Source organism: Thunnus thynnus, chromosome 7 (genome assembly GCF_963924715.1).
Source record: "Thunnus thynnus chromosome 7, fThuThy2.1, whole genome shotgun sequence".
Lineage (NCBI taxonomy): Eukaryota > Metazoa > Chordata > Actinopteri > Scombriformes > Scombridae > Thunnus > Thunnus thynnus.
This window is the reverse complement of record NC_089523.1, coordinates 8,517,687-8,538,521: the sequence shown is the minus strand read 5'-3', so window position 1 is coordinate 8,538,521 and position 20,835 is coordinate 8,517,687. Positions and strand designations below refer to the sequence as shown.

The following is a 20,835-nucleotide window of genomic DNA, read 5'->3' as shown; positions in this document are numbered from 1 at the left end:
CCGTGAAAATGCAAGGGGGTGGCTGCTCTAGATAGCTGGATACCTGTGAGCAGTTGCTTTTGTTTGAAAACTAATTATAATGTGATACTGTAGGGATCCCCAATGGGAAAATGTCTCTCTGCATTGCTTCACCTCCAGGGAGGTACGAGCACACAACTCTGTATCGATCATCACCTGTGGACCTGCTCAGGATTGGAGGTTTTCATTTTTATTTTGCCCACTGGCCACTTCACTGTCTATCTTTGGGACTTGTTTCCAAATACACAAAAAGCATTTATGCTATTGGGCAATATAAAAAAAAAAAACAACTCAACATCCCATTTTTTAAAACCCCTTTCGCCCTTATTTCTCAGTCCTCACTCAGTTGTGTCTCACTGAAAGGGACCTCAGGTGGTGCTGTTGTCCTGACAACCAATAAGGGGAGCATCACAGTCAGACGGCTGGATAATCTGAGAGAGAGAGAGAGCGAGAGAGAGAGCGAGAGAGAGAGAGAGAGAGAGAGAGAGAGAGAGAGAGGGGAGGTGGGGGGGGTGATTTTCCCAGACTCTGAGCAGAAGCCTGCCTCTCTCCATCGCCGTTGCTGGCTGTGCCGTCCCTTTACGCGGGGAGCATTACGCATCAGTGGACTATAGTGCGAGGACCCCGCACAACACCGCACGTTTTCGCCCCAAAAAGTATTTTAGGAAAGTCTTATCACCTATCAGTTCCGGGCTGCTTTGGACCTAAAGGCATCCCACGTTTTTCGAGAAGTCTGGACAAGTACTCTCCTACCTCCCTCCCTTTTACCCTTGGATCTATAGCTCACGAAACGCGCGCTCCTGTGCTTTAAAATGCAAGTCGGACGTAAATCGTGTTGGAGGCAGTTGCAGGCTTCTTTTTTCAGACTGCTATGTCTTATCCCCACAGGATTCCCCGTCCGAAGTGTGGATATGCAGCGGGCAACCGACAACATCACCGTCCGCCAGGGCGACACAGCGATTATAAGGTAAGACTCATCTTCCAACTTTCCTCTCCTCCCGGGTCCCTCACAGGCACAGGCAGCATCCTCCCCACCAGCAGGCAGCTGCGGGAGGTACAGATCGCACTCCCAAAGGTGATCAGTTGACGAAGATTATTTTGATGTTGCACAATAATTTAAGATGATCTCGCCTTGATCTCATTGCAGAGAAGTTATACCCCCCTCTTCCAAGATTACAGAGAAGTAAATGTTTATGTTTCCAACTTTTACCTCACCAACCAGTCCTGGCATTATGATATTCTTATAGTACTAAAATACTCATTCTGGGACTCGTGTCGTCAAGGAGTTTATAGTATCTGATAATCTCATATCTCCTATCCATACACAGACATAAGCAGGCTATAGTTTTGCAGCGATATGACATTCCTCTTTTAAGGGATCTACATGGCTAGACAGCTCAAACGCCTGCGCTCACATGACGCGCAGAGGACCGAAGCTGTGGTCACCGATGCTCCTCTTTTACTTCTTTCAACAATCTCTTGATAAAGCGAAGTGCGTCACGGTGTCCGCAGATGATGTTTGTGCGTGGATTAATGGCAAGGACTTTAATGGAGGGGATTTTAGACACAGTGGAAGAAGAGGATGATGCGAGGAGAGGAGTGCACTCTTGTTTAGCAGTACGACTCGCTGTGGGATGTTTAGAAAATATTAATTGCAGCCTGCAGGGGAAAACTTAATTATCATATGCACCTATTTGCAGCCTCATGCATACAAAACTCCAGCCTCCAAATCCAGTTTTGTCTGTTAGGTGGAGTCAGTTTTTGTGTCTAATAGCCTCGCAGCCTACTTAATCACTTCCCAGACAATACAAGCTGCCAACTCTGGTTTTGTGATACTGCTGGGCAGATGTCAGTGACCACGTGATCTGAGCCGTGTGTGTATGTGTGTGTGTGTGTGGCAAGCTATAAAATGCAAGGGGATTTAGATTTGGTGCTTTTTTTTGTAAACAAGGCGCTTTACCTCCCCTCAAGCCCCAGCTCCCTCCCCCCCCCCCCTCCCTTCTCTCTCGGAACGGGATGTAGGGAAGTCCAGAGGTATAATAGGCTGCACACAGAACACTCAATCACATTGATTTTTTCTCTCTCTCTCACTCCTCTTTCTGTCCTCTCCCCATTTTTATGCTGTATTTACAGTATCACCACCCAGTCTTGTCTAATGAGTGCAAGAATATAGAATGCAATTAGGCCTATGGGATAGTCAGACCTTTAACACAACCTGTCAGGCACAGACACACAAACGTACACGCAGCCACATTTCCTCACATGTGCCCTGAACTGACTTCTAGGTGCACACACTCACACACGAATGGTCACGCACGCACAAAAGAAATAAATCCCTTTAATGAATTCCTTCTTGCAAACAGGTGCCATCCATTCAGGTACCTGCTGATCAAATTAGTCAATTGACTGAGTTACCGGTGAACTCACCGGGGGTCACAGCTATTTGTTTCACTTTCCAAATCCAATTGAGTGAGTCTTTGCTATATTCAGCCGTTTAGTCACCCAGTCAGTCTCTTTCCTTGAAAGGTGATGGCAGGCTTTGCACTCAGCCAGAGCCAAATTAGATTCTCATTTCCAAGAAAACACTTGCATCATAAGTCCACTGTTTTACCATTATGTCTGATAAATTATCTCTGTGTAATTGTCTGTGGCAATCACTCACCTAGTGTCGTAATTAATTCGGTGTTTATAATGCATCTTGTTGGCATTAGTGATCAGTCTTATATTATTGTCAGTCACACAACGATAAACTGCAACTCAGACCCCTGTGGCTCCATTGAAAAACACAGCCATTTTTCACACCCAGTTTCCACCTGACAAATTGGATACGAGGGGGGAGAGAGAAAAAAAAAAAAAAAAACCACGAGGGCTAAAATGCGTGAACTTTGAGCAGGGGTGGGAGGCCGTCGGCTAGTAATTTGTCGAGCTACACAGTGTATCTGATTCCATAAGCTGTTTTTGTGAAGGCTGAAGGGATATTGGTGACCTGGGGGTGTAATATAGCCTGTGCTCCTTTAGTGGAGCCTGTGGCTGCAGTCGTGACATTCATGGCACAAGGGGAGAGATGCTGGAGTAGAGAAACAGTATGTGGCCAAACAACCGCTGTGATAGAACACACAGCAGCAGGCCTCGCTACTGAAATAAGAAAGGAAATTTATTTTTACCAGGGGCCCAGAACTGTGTCATGCTGAATAAATAAACAAACAAAGTCTCTGTCTTCGTGCTTAAAACTTTCAGATATGCAGCACCATTGTGGCTCACTGCGAAATCCGGTGTCAGAGATGAATATTTAAGCTTTACAATAGCTATGTAAATGATGCTATGAGAATATTTAATGCACATTTAAAGGAGCAATATTCATTACAGATCAGATATATGCATATATAAGACATTTTTAGATGCATTCAATAATCTGCCAATACTTTGTTGTGAAAGAGACACAAGTCTGCATATTGTGACACAGTGCTTTGCTCGCAGAATCTCATTCTCACTTCGACTCTATCAAAAGTGAGCATAAACCAAATATTGACGGATATCTCCACCAACTGTTTGCGCCTATAGGGAACAGCAGGGCATCTAAATTGATTTTTACGAGCTTGTGTTCTACCTCACTAGATTGAAATGCAGTGGTAGGCTGTTCTCCTTTAAGTCAGCTTCGGATGTCAAGATTTAGCTACTCTTAACCTTTTAACCCCTCTGCCTAAGCAGGTCTTCAGTGGGTTAATCTGAAAGAGATTACTCATTTGAAGGCACCAGTATGTTTGACTGGCTTACATAAAGATTTTCACACTATAGTTTGCAGTGTGAAGTGAGTTAGAGCTCATTTTGTGTAGAGTAGGTTGTGTGATTAAACTCCACAAACATACCTGGTTTTGTAACATAGTTTGTTCGGATTCCTATATGGTCTTGTGTAACATGCTTTTCTCTGAAGTAACCAAGTCAGCTTGCTGCATCCTGAGTTTTCTTCTATTTTAATGATCTGGTGGTTCTTTACTGAGTTCAAAGATTACAGGCTATTTGGGTCTTACATTTGTACCCAAGTTGTTTTCTTGCTCTATAGGGGGACTTTCTGATCATTTCTGTCTGCTTGAAGTGACATTTGCCCCTGAAAAGCATGAACACAAGTCCCAGCATATTAAATCTAGGTCTGTATCCCAGCAGTCCTGTTTCAGACCTACAAGATTTAGGTCACTGAAAAACACCCCATTTTTCACAGCCCCCTTCCATGGTGACTTAGCCTGTTTTTTTGTTTTTTTTACAAGGATGACGCCAACAAGTGAAATCAAACCCCTCTCATCCTCGCCAAGTCACAATATGAATCTGAGGAGAAGAAAAAGAAAGTTTTTCCACGTTTCTCCAAGTCATTTCTGTGTCACAATAGTTTACTTTTTAATTGCTTTTTTCTGATTCCCTCACTATGCAGTGGCCTTTAGGGGAAGGTTGCAATGTCAGACAAAGCCTTGATAATTGACAATTGCTTATTAAAGCATTAATGACACAGTCTGTGTGATTGCTCTCCTCTGAGTCAATTATCTGCGATTTGACAATACACTCCGTCTGACTTGTTACTTTCTGGGAAGATGATTCTGCACTTGTGCTTTGCCCCAAAGGATCTTTGTCAAAATTTACCCCAGAACTCTGCCTTTAATTTGAGTCAACCAGATATTATGTGTGAAATCTGCTAGAGGCTCAGACACTACATAAGACATTATGTTATTCTAATTTGAGTTCTAATACAATTCACACTGCCTTCGTGAATACTATTATTTTCATTTGCATTATTAAAACCTCAACTATTGAACTCTGATGGCTGATGTGTCTTTGAGTACTGTGATGTGCATTAGCCACACTCCAAAGAACAGTGCTTTTCCAACATGGAAATAAAGACTTTCCAGATGTTGAGAATGAGCTGATATTCCCAGCATCCACCATTTCGAAAATGGATAATTTATTTCTATAATACAGTAACTGAGTCTACCAATCCAACAACACATGTATTGAAAGCACGCAGTAAATCTGCGAGCCATTTTTGAAGGTTACAATACAAAATGAAATATGTCAGAACCAATTTTGAGAAAACAGTGTATACTTATTTTAACTTCTCGATCACTATTTTATCAAGCTATATAAGCCAATATCATGCTGTTACTTTTTATGATAAAAATTCTCAAATTTGCTGACATATTTCTAATCATAGTTACAGTGCTGATGGCAAGATATGGCATGTAAAAGCATATTTTTAATTAAATTCAGCAAATCAGATTAGAAAGTGCTATGATGACATTGCAGGATAAATATTGTGCCCTATCCATTATATAGCCAGTTGTCTCTTCCTGCTTTGAATCTTAACAGCTAATATTGTACACAGGTGTTTTAGACTTTTATTTTGAATTTGTAAATGCATTACATTTGTCATTCACTAAGAAAATAAGAACTTTCTGAAAACAATTTAGTCCTTTTGCTAAGCTCAGTATTCCAAATTATGTTGGACAAATGTACAGTGGTCTAATGGCAAAGTTCTGTGCCAATACAGGAAGTAGTGTGGCCCTAGTGAAAGCAAAGATGTCAAGGTTGACACTAATGCAATTGAATGGACACTAATAGAAAACACTGTCATAAAACATTAAAAGACACAGTTAAGTCTATATGAAAACATGGCCACATCCATGCAAGTATCGTGTTTAGGTAATCAACATTTCCTGCTGTCACATTAAATTATGATGGAGGTGCAGTGCAGATATTCATTTTCACAGATAGTACAAAGATTTGGTAAGGTGATACTGTGGACAATACAGTCCAGGCTGTATTCTAAGTGGAGGGAGGAGAAACAGATCAATTTCTGTATTTCTGGGCAGACAGCAACAGTGCAACATAATTTGGGATGTCCGTCCCCCAGGGGGTTCCTGTATCTCTGTTTACAGCTCATCTGATCTGAGTGCTACTTTTTGGGGTTTTTTTTTTTTTTTTTTTTTTTTTTTTTGCAGTTTGGAGCCTCCCTAGGCATGTCTCAGTCCCTCTATCTCTTCATCTCCCTCCCCACATCTCCCCCTCTCTTTTCCCCCCTCTGCCAGCACTGAAGTGTCCAGCTGTGCTGTTTCAACCTGATTCGCAGAGTGAACATGAAGTCAGACCAGAGAAAGGGGAGAAAAAAGAGGTAGCAGTAAGAGGACGATAGAGAAAAAAGGAAAGAGTGATGGCCAAAGAGCACTTACCAAGGAAGAGTTACACAAACAGAGGAAAGAGAGAGGCGTATGATGGGTAGAATTAGGGTGGGAGGGAGGGGGGAGGGCAGGGACACAGTATTAGTACAATCAGCACAATAATCCCTTCTGTTCCAGCCCGGGCCGACGTAGGATTTTCAAATCAATTTCATTTCCACTCATGATGCTACAGTGGGGGAGCTGAGTGGCTGCCAGTTGGGTCATTATCGTCTTGTCCCAATTTTGGCATGGGACAGAGCAGAGGTGAGGGGAAGGCTTCAGGGGCACAGGGACATGGGTTTTGGTTGATATTTTGCCAAGTCAGCAAAGTTTTATGAAGTCTTTTGGAACAGCTCTGAGTAATCAGAAGTTCCAGAGGCTTTCATCTTGGTCAGTAGGATCTGAATAAATGGCCTGCAGAGACAGTGTGAAGTCTTTTGACATAGCAGATGAACAGAGTTCTGATGCTCTCATCTGAAACTCATAGTTCAATACAGTTCAGTGAGCTGTCTGGTCCTCTTTCAAAGGCTCCCAACGAGATATGCTTTCAGCCTGTAGTGTGATGTTCGGTGGTTCATCCTCCCAAAAAATACCAGGACTCTCTGAGCTCTTCATTATGTGCTTTCACCATGTTTTTCCTGTGTCTAACTCAATAAGAAGAACTGAGGCCTGGAATGTTTTTTGATACAACTGAATATTAAAGCAATGCTTTTCCCTAAAAGCAATTCCACTCCATTTCCCTCTTTACCCAGGCTTTTGTTGGGCAGGCCAGACTGTCTCTAAGTGCATATTTAAACTACTCAGCAATTTCTCACAGCCTCTGGCTACCTATAGGCGATGGCAGTGGAAGTGGAGTGGAAGAGTGTTCTTACTGCTCTCAGAAAACCTTAAAACATTGGTGTTACAGAGCTACATTAGATGTAGTAGGGCTGGACGATACAGCTGAAAAATGTATCACGATAAAATGTTTCATTTTAGTCGATGTTGATAATATATTTTTTAATGACCTATTTTTTTAATAAAGACCAGGAAAACAGTTGAATTTAACCACCTTACTTTGAATTTAACCACTTTATTTAACAAGGCACACAGGAAATAATTCTAATTTTAATACATTAAAATTTATCAACAATTTCCTCACTGTCTGCACTCATTTCTCAGTCCACACTGTTTCTGTTGTTGTGTCACATGTTGATGGTGCAACCGAATGACACACCTGTTAAATGATGGGCTATTTGCGTGTCACTTGTAGCACGCTCCATAATCAAGGGATATGATAGGCACACTTGGGGTTTGTTCTTGTAACCGAACTTTGCGTATTCGTTGTTTGCTTTCATGGTGGTTTGCGTGTAATGCATTTAACTATCTATATTTAACTCTATTGAGCAGTTTTCTTATTGCTATTGATGAAGCGTCTATCACCAGTACATATCGCTATTGTTTTATTGCCAAAGCCTAAGATGTAGTAATAAAAATTATGTAGACTTAAAGGTCATGTTTCAAGTAATGTACTGTACAAGTATATTCTACTGTTCACTCAGGCCTTGTCACTGTAATGGAGCATTCATCTTTTAGAGGTTCAGCGTCATTACTTGTGTTGCATCGTGATTAATTACAAAATCAGTACAGCTCTTTACTGGAATGTTCAATCTCGACTGCCATTAACCAACCAGTTTGCAGCAATTTAGCTGTTACGTAGAACTTAAGAGAACAAAGCAGGGATTTGAATTTAAAATGTAAAAATATCCACAAGTAGCCCTGTGTCACCCCTGACATGAAGTGGGGCAAATGAATAGAATCAATGTGCCCAAGTTGAAGTCAGTTCAGCTGCAACTGTGAAAGCAGGTTAAACACATTTTCAATTCAGTTGGTCAGGATGAATTTAAATTAAAGCTGAAACATGTGGGTTTGAGCTGTGATGACTCCCGTCCCTGCAGCTGTAAATCCACATGGCTTTAAAGCAGATTAGAGGCCTTCAGTAAGTATAGTCCTGGATTAGCACACTCATTGTTTACCTCCCATCTCCTCCAAGATCAGCAAAAATTCTGCTTACTGACCTACTGACACTTGCTGTACATGTAGATGACATATACTTTTCTTAAATGTCGTCAGTAAAGCAAAATATAATGGTTATTTAAATTATACGGTCATTCATGAGCCATGATGCCAGGGTTTGGATGATAGTTTTCACTGTGGCAAACCTAGACAGCAATCTTCACCTGCTTTACTAGCAAAATAGGAAAAATGTCATGAGACAGGATAATAAGAGCTCTATCAATGTGTTGGCACAGTTAGCTCCTGGTGCCATGTTATTCAAAGTTATATGATGAGTCATTTATTATTTTGAAATGTGGTATTCAATGTGAGGGTACTTTTCACAGTTTTTATCATTTATCATAGTTTAAAATGACTTGTACATTGCAGTTTTAAGTTTTCTTAATCAACTAATTATTGTCTGCCTCTTAGGCCACTAGAGGGCAGCGCATATGTATCACATTGGCACTTTAATTGGCAGTTTATGTTGTTTATTTTTCATTATCCCACCATTACATTTATCTATTTATGTAGTTGGTGAGTAACAATTTATTAAACTTATTAATTATTGTTTCATTCTATTAAGTGTGCAATTGCATTGACTTTTAATTGACATTTTAATTAATATTTGTCTGTTTTCCAGTAAAAACAAATGAATTTCACACAAAAATTGCGCTTGCCCTGCAGGCACACTGTTGTACTGGCAGTGATCACTTACCTTCATGTATTAATTACTCTGCATGGTCAGCTCTCAAATACAGATGCTGGTCTTTTGTGTTTGCTCTGCACAGGCTGTTGACACACCATCATGAGACATGCATTATATTTATTAGGTTATAGTCCCCGAACTAATTGCTTCACAGCAATGTGAACACCAACATTCAGTACCACCACCTGCCAAGCTGAGCCGAGTTTCAGTGTAGTAACAATAATCAGTGCCATCAGCACAATAAAGGAACATAATGGAAAATCCCCCGTTAACATTCCTCAAAACACCATTATTTGTTATGCCACAAACAATACTCTGTACTGAATAACAAAGGAGCTGTCAAGATCTAGAGTGTGCTATTGTTTGACTAAATGGCAAGCGTCAAAATACCAGCGTCATTACAGTACACTGCAGTGACTTCCTATAGCGACAGCACACCCAAAGGGGACCATGTATCACCACCCACAATGCTAAAAGTCAGCTATACTTCGTGGCAGTCGCATACAAAGTGAATTTGTAGCACTCAGTGATTATTGTAATGTTATATTATATTATATGATATCATTGTAATGTTAATGTTATATATTATAATCCAGTGCCATCCATTGCAATTGCTGACAGTGTGTAGTTTGTTAATATACAGAAGCAATATGTGATCAGGTGTTATTAGATGCTGTATACTGGACGCAGAACAGTCAATCAGTAGACCTGCTACACACTGAACTACAAAATATTTCAGTACAAAAGAGTAGTTTGTTAATTTTTGTCTTTAAGGTTTGGCATGCACATTCTACACTATAATGAACAATATGAATAGCGTTTTGTGACTATTAAACCCTTTCCTTGACAACTATATTTGTCAGTCACTTCAATGTCATGTCAGTTTTTTTTTCTAAATGTCAAATGTAGGCAATGGTATTGATGATAACAGTATACTTGCCGAATATAATTTTCTTACTCAAAACTGAAAAACCTCCAATTGCTACTCATCACCAAGGTTTTTCTCCAAAGACAATGGACAGTGGGGTTCTCATAATCACCAGGAAAATCTATTCAAGTGGTTTGTTATCATCCTTTAATTATAATGCAGGATATGATGATCCTATCAAAATTAAGCATAAGATAGCTGAGGGTGGTCATGGAATATTACAATTTCACAACATGGTGCAGGCTGCAGTCACAAACTAAATTGCCAAACATCTGTGTGAAGCATTTTATTTTATTTTATTTTTTGTTTCTTTCTTTATCCATTTAGTATATATTGAGTAAGACAAGAATAGCAAACACTTGAACACATAATTGGTTGGACCATGAAATTTCAATATTTTTGAAGATTGTAAAAGATGGAAAGAGATGGAAAAGAGGGCAAAGGAAACATGAAATATGATTATATTTGAGTATAAATGAATTAGCAAGTGAGGGAAAAGAGCCAGGTTCTAGGGATGGCGACAGCTTCTCTTATCGAAAAAAAAAGCAAACAAATAAACAAGTGCCTGTGCTTGTGAAAAACAGTTTATTTCCTGTTGCCACATCATGTAATGTCAGCATGTAGATTATGTAGGAATTCTGTATTTTAACAGCTGTCATAAAAGTGTATTCGAGACATTCTTGATTTCACTCTGCTGCCTCAGTAGATCAACCGCTATTTTAAATTACGTGTTGTTGCGCTCAGGCATCAACATGATAATCCCATGTTAAATTTGAATTGGTGTGATGAAAAGAGCGCATACTGTTCATTATGACTGAGGCAGCCTTTGTACCCATATTCTGCACTAATACTAATACCAGTGAAATGTTGTTTGCACCCTGAGAAGACACATAGATTTGTTTTAAAGACGTGCTGTAAGTGATGTAAGTCTTAATGAAAGTGTGTTTTGAGCTGCATTATCCTACTGAGTTTTACTTTCCATTTCAAAAGAATCAAAGATATGAAGTGGTAAAGGTGCGAGAGATGAAGTAGAGTTTCTCTCTTGAGCATTTGGCATTTCAGGAAATGGAGATGACTCCATGGCCTACTTGTTCTGTGTTCCCCTCTGACTTATACAGCATAAAAATGTCAGTTGTAAAAAGTTTAGCTGGAATACCTGTTTTCAGTTCACACAGTACAGGCTTATTAGATTTAACTTTTCAGCATTCACATTGACAAATGAAAAAAGAGAAAATGAAGTCAGTGTTGCTTGTCTCATTAGCCATTAATCATACCCATTCAATTCAATTTAATCCTCCGCCCAATGGAGCAACATTGTTTTCAATTACTAAATCTCACTTGTGTCTAGGCATGGTATACGATTACGGCCAATTAAATCAAGTCCCCTAGTGAGTAGTTTAGGTATTGATTACTGAAAGCCCCCCATTCATAACCTTCCTCTGCCTTTTAAAAAATGCACCACTGACCCTCAACAAAGCCTTCTTGTCAGCTGCCACCTATGAGCTTGGTCTGACACAGGAGTACATAGCAAGCCTGACTAATTCATTATTACCTGATGTTGTACGCTCACATTTAAAAAACTGTCGTGGAAAAGCCTCTCCCTTCACCTGAGGCCAAGGGGTGGCATTTGCCAGTATTTGTTTGGCAGCACATCAGTGAAACAAGAGAAAGTAAATAAAATCTTAAAAATAAAGCAGTGGTTGATAACCTGCAGTGTGTGTTTTCATACCATGTTTAGAAATTCTGCTGAATATATTTTTTTTTTTGCAAAATTCTGCTGAAATGAAAACTGGTATCCAGTCACTGCTTTGTTGTATCCACACAGAGTAGTTTTTAGTTTACAGAGCCATACTCTGTGTTTTGTAAAATGAACATCCATATGCTTGAAAAGTTTATTTAAGTTGTTTGAATTTTTGATTTGCTTAATTATTGCAGTCCCTGAAATGCAGGAGTTTGCCGACATTTGCATCTTATTGCTTTGTTGCACAATGCTGGAGGACGTAATGCAATGTGGTATGCCTGAAGTAAACACTGTACCCAAAGACTAGGAACAGGTGGCCAAGTACAAATACACAGTCCCTTGGAGAGATGGCAGTAACAGCCTTCCTTTGTGTCTTCAAACAGAGAGGAAACAAAGGAAGGAAACCGCTCAGCCTATTTAACCACGACTCGGTTCAGATTCTTATAAGCCATTGCTCAAAAATAATGTCTGGTTTATTTACTGAGGGCATTTTCATTCAATTGTTATATCCCTGCAACAAAGGCTGTCAAAAATAAATCATAGGAGAGGATGGTGTTGTTGTGAATTGTGCGATATGTTTGGCACGTGCATTGTTCCGAGAGAAGCGAGGAGAAGAATGTAGAGCGTCTGTGTTTATACTTGTGTCTGTGTGTTCAGTGTGTTTGGATGTGTGTCCATTTTCTCATGTTTATGTGTGTGTTTGCCACTGACAGCTATGTGAGAAGCCCACTGTACCAGGGTTAAAAGGATTAGAAACCTCTATGGTTATCCCATCAGCTGTGACAGAATACACTAAAAAGGGCTGGTGGACACACTCCACACTAGAAGGCTGTTTTCATATTCATCTGCTGAAAGTGGAAGGTTCCTCTGTGCTCATTGAAAATCTCATTTTTAGGGGGCGGGCCTATGAGCAGGATTTGTGACATCACAACTAGTTTGGAAGCCAATCCTGGTCCAATATTCAACCCACAAAAGTATGATATGGAAACTTAAAGTCTCCAGTGCACAAACACTGAGAATTGACTTTACAGTGAAGAAGACATCTTCTGTCAAACAGTTAAACTTCTGAAAAAAACATATTTATATATTCAGAGATTCTGGATTTTTTTAAGGCAGGAGAAGGAGTAGATGCCATTTTAAGGGTTTTAACGTGGCAATTATACTTTTTTTTGTCAAAAAACATATCAGACACACATTATTGTTACATGCAGAGCATTTTTATATGTCTTAATACATGTCTGGAGGGGATCTTTAAAATGACCTTTTACATCTCTTTGAAGAACCTCCAGAAGCAACAGACAACACCTGATGGTTTCACATGATTTGACTTTAGAATTGTAGTTACTTTAGCCAAAAACCATGTTCAGGAGTGAGGCGACATGTTTTATACTCTCCACTATGCTCTCTGCATAATAATAATTTTCAATACAATTTTCTTTTTATCAATATAATTGTAAAATTCTCAAGGCATTTTATAGCACAAAAAAGGGTTCTGATTTTGTAGAGACCAAATAACCTCTCATTGTCACTCTATAATACCTTTCTGTTAGGATTGACTCAGTAGCCGGGCTTGTCCAAGTATTAGACGTAAATCCCCTCTATTTTTATTCAGATTCAGACTGAAGCCCACATTCACTAACGACTTCTGCCAAAGTGACAACATTGGATAGGTATGCTATTCATTCGCTGTACACAGTGAGTGGAAAGTGTTCTAACAGTGCCTGTCAGAGACTTGCATAACGAAATGCTACAGTATGCAAATCTCATTATTTTGACAATATAACATTTACTTTAAGGTGAGGTCATTCAACCCTCTAACTTCCCCTGAATTATGTAGATGTTACTCATGGTGGCATGAAGACATTATGCAAAGAGTTCAGCAGTACAGAATGGCTGTTGTCAGGCAAGGAAAGGAAACGAAAGGGCTTTTTCATCCTTGAACAATCCCAATGCAAATGGTTATTTAGGACTAGCCTTGCTGGCTTAGCCTTAAAGTGAATCACACATTTTGTGCTCATGACTGGTGATAAATGGGACCATTTTTAGCAAATAAGACAAAAAAAAATCTTAACTCAAGCAACTGAGTCAGAATATACACTGTAAAAAATGACTGTGAAATTTACATAAAAACTATGTAAAATCCCTACAGAAAAGTATTGTAAACTCAAAAACATATATTTTTTGTTTAAAGTACAGTGAATTTTTGGAAACTATTAAACAGAATGTTTTTGTTATATTTACAACAACAATATGTGATTACAATCAAATTTATTTGTTAAAACTACAAATATTGGTAACAAAAACAGAGAAATACTGTAATACTCATAACAAAACAATTTAGTTAATTTCACATGCAAATATTGTAAAAACTATAGTTTTAGTCAGTTGTTTTAAAAAATACAAATATATGTAAGTCACTTTACAAGTTTATGCTGTAATTTTAACATGATTGATAAAATGATGCAAATTGACGTAGGCCTATTTAAAATGTTTTCACAAAAAAGTTTTATTGTGAACCTGAGAGGTTACCTATCTATTTAAATATAAAAAATATACAATTTTAATAACATTGCATTTATAATTTAGGCTATTTGTAGCATATTGTAGAGTGTGTGTATAAGACATTCAAATTATTGATATATGCAAAGTAACACTGTTCAGTCCTAATCCTTGTATGCTTTATGTTTCTTTTAGTCTTTATCATTATCATTTTCACAGGCTAAACAACCTAACAGTGCCACCTCTAACCACTTGTACTTTTACTCTCTCATTGTGCACTGAGTCCTCCTAATTTTGAAATTTAAAAGTGCGCAGCTGAAGTTCGTCTCTGATTGGATAATGACGTGAGGGCGGGAGAAGCGCGAACCATTAGCCGTTAGCGTCACTAAGGAGCCAGTGTGCAGTCTGCAGAGCAGAGAACGGAGCAGAAATCTTCGGACCACTTCATTTTAAAAGATTTTAGGACAAATCTACAAGTTTTTTGGAGGGTCTGTGGCTGTTCAATTGGAAGGTAAGCTTCATATTTAGGCTACTCTTTTTTCGAGACCAGACGAAAATGTGTGCTGAAAGCTAGCTAGCTAGCACCAGTCCATATTTAAGACCAGTAACGTTAGCTCAATGTGTGATAACTTAATTCAGCTGAAAAGCACAGGCAAACATTTGAAATCCTAAAAATGATCACCTGCGTCTTTTGTAAAAGCAAATTTGTTACATTAAGAGGCTATGTACTGCATTGCAGAGTACATAGGAATGAGCCTCATTGTCTTTTCAAATGTGCTGGCGCCAACTGTAGTCAAACATTTACCACTTACTCAGCTTTCAAGGGCCATTTTTATCGTGTGCACAATGCACCTGCACCGCAAGCTGCTCCTAAAGCTGTTGTTGCGGATTTAAAATGCGCAGTTTCATTATGTGCCCGCAATTTACACACGGTGAAAGAGCTAGTGTCTCACTTAAATGATCATTTTGGAGAGGGCAGGTCTGTGTCATGTCCAGTAAGTGGTTGTAAGCATGTGTTTACAAAAAAGTCATCATTTACTTCTCACATGTGTAGGAAGCATAAAGCATGCTCCCCTGATGGTATTGATGACATGTACAAGGAAACTCGCCTTCAGCCCCCAAATGTCATTGCCAGTACAGATGATTCAGAAAGCACACATGAAGCCATGCCAACAGCTAGTGCAGCCAGTGATATGCCAGAGAATGATAGTCAGTCTTATCTCAGAAACATGTGTCTCTTTTACCTTAAACTGCAAGGACAGCTGCTTATTCCTGCCTCTACTATACAGACTATTGTTGAGGAGATGCAAAATGTGCACGAGTTAGGTCAAGCCTACACAATAACTAAAGTAAGTTCTTTATTAAAAAATGATATGAGCCTATCAGATGAAGCAGTCACTAAAATATGTGACTGCATTAAAGAGTCAGATTTGTTCTCTGCCTGTCATCAGGGACAATTAAGAACAACATACACCAGAAATCAGACATTCACAAAAATGTTTAAGTACACGGAACCCCAAAAAGTGCTATTGGGAATGGATGAAAACATGACACAAAAATTTGCGTACTACATACCAGTGGCAGAAACTCTGAAGAGCTTTTTGCACTCCCAGTTATGGAGGAATGCACAGCCACAACAGTTTGGAGATCCTGATGTAGAGGTTTTTACGGATTTATATGATGGAAAAATTTTCAAATGTCACCAGTTCTTTAATGAAAACCCTGAAAGCCTCAAACTGATTTTGTATCAAGATTCATTTGAAATTGTGAATCCCCTGGGTTCTGCTAAAAAGACACACAAAGTTCTTGCAGTTTATCTTTCATTAGCAAATTTACCCATTCATTTGCGTTCAAATACTGATAATATGTTTTTAGTCTTGTTGTGTGTTGAGAATGACTTAAAGCGTTTTGGAATAGCCAAAGTTTTCTCAGAGTTGTTGGCAGATCTGAAATCCTTGGAGACAGATGGAATAAATGTAGATGGAAAAACAGTAAAAGGGGGTCTCTACTGCATTGCTGGGGATAACCTTGGTTCTCATTGCATAGGTGGGTTTACAGAGAACTTCAGCCGCTCTCAATATTTTTGCAGGTACTGTGACATCACGAGAAGTGAGTTTGAGGCTGATCCAAATGCCTGTGGTCCTCCACGCACCCCAGAGACGTATGACACAGCTGTTGCTGATCTCCAGGCTGAAAACATCCAAGACGTCAGAGGAATAAAGGTAAACTCTATCTTTAATACCCTTGAGTCTTTTCACGTATCCCAACCTGGTCTCCCGCCTTGTTTAGGTCATGACCTCTTTGAAGGAGTCTTGTCATATGATCTAGCACTGTACTTGAAGAACATTATAAAAATGAAAAAATGGTTCACATACTCACTCTTAAACAGGCGCATCAAACAGTTTAAGTACAAAGGATCTGAAGCACTCACAAAGCCATGTGCTGTCAAACCTGACGGAGCCAAGTTATCAGGGCAAGCCATTCAAAACTGGAACCTTCTGAGATTGCTACCAGTTTTGATTGGTGACAAAGTGCAAAATCATGAGGATGAAGTATGGCAGTTAGCTCTCCAGCTAAAAGACATTGTGGATCTTATTTGTGCTCAGAACATTTCCTTGTCCCAGATAGCATATCTTGACATTTTGATCCAAGAATATTTGGAGTTGAGAAAGATGATGTTTCCTGAAATTCAACTCAAACCCAAGCACCACTATTTGCGCCATTATTCAGCACTGTCGTTGAAATTTGGTCCATTGAGGAGATTATGGACGCTTAGGTTTGAAAGTAAACACAGTTATTTTAAAAGATGTGCCAGACACTTGAAAAACTTCAAAAATATTTGTCAAACATTGTCAGAGCGTCATCAGATGTATCAGGCATATCTTTTAGCTGGGCAAGAATGCAGTAAACTACTGCAAGTGAAGGACAGCTGTGCGTTTTATCCCAACCTCTACAGTGACGCTATTAAACATGCAGTCAGGGAGTTAGCCTTTTCAGAAAGCAATACCACAGTTGCCACAGATATTCAGTACAAGGGCACTGCATATAAAAAAGGACAGTTTCTTGTGTACAGAAATGATGAGTATATGGAGTTTGGTGAACTTCTACTCATCTTGATTCAAAATGACACATCTGTGTATGTTTTGATGGATATCCACAAAGGCATCTTCCTCTCAGAATACCATCTGTATTCTGTGACAAAGGACAGTCTTGGGTTACAATGTATCAACATTAATGACCTGCCTGATTTCTATCCTTTGGTATCATATATTCTTAATGGATTCCAAGTCATTCCACTAAAACACAGTATTGTGGCAAAATAAAGTCCAATTAAAGCTGTTAATTGGACTGTTAGTTTGACATTAATATAAGTGTTACCTGATGCATGTCCCTGTTCTGTTAAGTGTATGTACTGTATATTTTTTCTGTTCTGCATTTCTTCTTCAGTGTAAATATGAGTGACTCAGGGCGAACCTTCCTAGATGTCGCCATCATGGAAGCCCTACCAGAACTTCAAGTAGTAAACAAAAACATCCTGGAAGAGCACTTGCAGTCCATTGGAGTCGAGACGTATGATGATCTACGCTTCGTAACGGAGGCTGATTTGATGACAGTATTAAGACCTGTACAAGCCAGAAAGCTTCTTTCTGTTTGGAAACAGAAATGTAAGTAAAAACACCACAACACACAGCTATTCAACAGCAAAAGCAGACATGGACATTGTGTAATATTGTACAATGTGAATCATAATCTTATTTTTTTGTCATTTAAAGACCAAACTCCCGAGAACAGCTCACTATCATCTGTGGAAGCCTCACCTACCCAACTGCTGTCATCGCTCTCTGTTTCACCCCAAAGTTCATCGTCAACCTCCTCCAGCAGCCTAGGACTTGACACACAGTGGGAAGACAACTTTGAAATTCCATGGAGTAAATTTCCTGAGGAAGTGATGGATTCTTTGGAGAGGGGAAAAAGGCCAGGCCCAAAACTGAGGAGGCAAATGGTCCGGATTGTTGTGACTGAGATGATGGAAAAATGCCCCCATGTAGGTAAAAAGCATTCAACTGATGTTGCAAAGCAAATGGTGGCAAAATATCCCAATTCTCTGCAAGATGTAATAGAGGGCGATATTGTTGGAACAGGCTACCATTCCCTTGTAAAACAGCTGCAAAACAGAATCGAAAATGTGAGGCGCACTTCAACACCCAAAATAAGAAAAAGAAAACATCAGGCTGATGACTCAGACCACACAGATGAGATCCCATTAGAAGAGAGAGCAGCAATGCAGGACACTTACGGATGCATTAAATGGAATGTGAAATTTCTGCCCCGTGAAGAAACTCAAGAGAGCCAGCACCAAAAGAAGGAAAAACTCAAGGAGATGTTCCAACAATCTGATGCCAATCCAGAGGAGGTAAAATGTCTAATGAAGTCCACTTTTTACACACAGCGTCAACATGTCAACCAGGGAAAAAGTATCAAAAGCCTTCGAGAGGAGTGGCCATTTTGGTTTGACGAACTTGGCATGTCGGTCCACTTCAAGGAACTCACTGGGATTGACCTCAAAGAGACATTCACGCGAAATTTGGATTTGAAGGGAAAAAGGCTTCTCAACTACATGACCACAGTTTATGTCACCAAGAGTAATAAGTTCCTTCAGACTTATGCAAGGCTTCAGAGGATGCGGGGACAGCAGAGTGGCTGCTCAGATGATGTGAAAGAGATGGTCCTGCTTCTGCTCAGCTACTTTGATGAGAAGGAGGAGTCCATGTTCTTCCATGTAGAAGATACCTGTCTGGCAGAAGAGGTCCAACTGGAGCAAGTGCCTCTGACACCTGCTGTTATTGTCTGTGGTAAGTCTGTTTCATATCTCTTTTTTTTAATTGCACTGTTTATAGAATCTGTCATGTGAGTGCAGCGCTTATTAATATAACCTGTTAAATAATTTGTTCATAGGACAGTCCTGCTATTCCTCAACAAGGTACATGCTGAGTCTGGATCGGAACCTCATCAACACAAACATCTCCTCCTTCATTTCTGCATTGTGCCTCATGTTCGGGAGCTACTTCTGTTTCAACATCCATTATCCATCTGAGCTGGCTTCAACTCTGGAGTTTCTTCAAAGGTGAGTAAACATGGCATGGCATTTCTCAGACCTGTACTTTAATTAAGCCTAAAATGGCTAAGCTACACAAAAACTGCCTTAATAGTTCCTAGGGCCAAAAACTGCCCCATTGAAACCCATTAAAACCACTATTTTTGATCCCACGTTTATCTTGACAAAAACTAATGCATTCCTTTATGTTAAGATTTCGGTTTGGACCACAGGCTTTCAATTTGTAGTTTTTATATTTGTCCATCAGGTGGCACCACTTTTACCCATTCAAAGCATGCCGCAAAGTTTCACACTTTTTATTGTTTTCTGGAAGAAAAGTGTGTGTGCTATTGATGTCGGATAATGTTGTGTATGTGTACTCACTAAATGCATTTAATGGAAATTATTTAGTTTTTTTTGTATAAAAACAGCATTATGTAGAGTTATGTAAACATACTGGCATTGAAAGGGTTAAAAAGCTAAAAATATAATTAATATTTGATATGTATATTTCAGACTCTAAAAGAGTGACATGTTTAAAGTAGAAAAAAATATCAAAATATACTATTTTTATAGCAGTTCATGGGAACAAGCCACGTTTTGGCTTTAAAAACATCCACGAAGTAAATAAGTTAAGAACACATGAAGTTTTTTTTTTTAACTGATCAATTAAAATGCTTAATATGCTTTTATTCTACAGGTGTTTTTTCTCGATAAACCCAGAAAAAGGAACTAAGGTGGAGAATAAAAACTCGAAGCGTCGTCTCAATCTGAACCCTCGAGTCCTCACCCTGATCCAGGACCTCTCCGATCACGAGTGGCGTTAAGCCTAAATATGGACTCCTTCTGTGCACTCTGACTGTTTGTTTGAGAAGAGGTACTGTTACTTTTCGCTTTGTTCAATCCACAATGTGTATTATGGTAATTAAGGCACAACGTAATTTTTGTTATTTTGCAAAAATACCTTAACAAACGTGCATTCTTATTTTGAGGGGGTACGCCTCTCCACAGATCTGACCTGTAACTTGGCCTGTTGGCATCACGTGATTGTCTCCATGGAGATAGATAAGTTTTATGCCATACTGTGGAACATTCAGAATGTAAACAAAATTTTGATTGAATTGGGTTGTTGTTGTGTGCCTGACACTTAAACTTTGTTTGTTAAAGTTTGTTAAAAATGTCCAGATTTAAAGAGGCTAATCTTCTGGAGTATCTCAACTTGGATTCAGTCATAGTTCAAGAACCATTATATGTAGCTTCTTTGCATGTTGTATCTGTTGAAAAAAATGCATCCAGTTGTTTACAACTATTATTGCTGTTAAATAAATTTCCCAAAAGTGATATTTTTCTCTCGTCTTTTCTCAAGATGTATTTTTGCAGGTTTATACGTAAATTTTACATTATAACTTGATTATTAAAACATAAAAACACAGCATATTTTGAAGAGATTTTATATATAATATACAGAACCATTCCATTTAAAATGCAGAGTTTTACTGTTGTTCTACCGGTTTAAATTAGTTTTTGTTTGATATTTCCCTGTTAATTTTATCATTTATTGATGCACAATTAGCAGTTATTACATGTAAAAAATACAGGAAATGGTCTATT

At 39.0% G+C, this 20,835-nt stretch overlaps 2 protein-coding genes across 2 annotated transcripts in view; both read left to right on the top strand.

Moving 5' to 3' along the window:
* Positions 1–546: 546 nt before the first annotated feature.
* Positions 547–20,835, top strand: part of lsamp (limbic system associated membrane protein) — a 202,328-nt gene continuing 182,039 nt past the window's right edge. Inside the window, exon 1 of the mRNA XM_067594145.1 lies at positions 547–985. Within this exon, the coding sequence (XP_067450246.1) occupies positions 831–985 (155 nt within the window). The 5' untranslated portion in view covers positions 547–830. The remainder of the gene's footprint in view (positions 986–20,835) is intronic.
* LOC137185781 (uncharacterized) lies at positions 13,947–20,565 on the top strand. Its single transcript, XM_067594143.1, has 6 exons — positions 13,947–14,640; positions 16,219–16,351; positions 17,577–17,794; positions 17,903–18,982; positions 19,086–19,254; positions 19,925–20,565. The coding sequence occupies exons 3-6, from the start codon at positions 17,584–17,586 to the stop codon at positions 20,049–20,051; spliced, it is 1,587 nt and encodes a 528-aa protein (XP_067450244.1). The 5' UTR covers positions 13,947–14,640; positions 16,219–16,351; positions 17,577–17,583; the 3' UTR covers positions 20,052–20,565.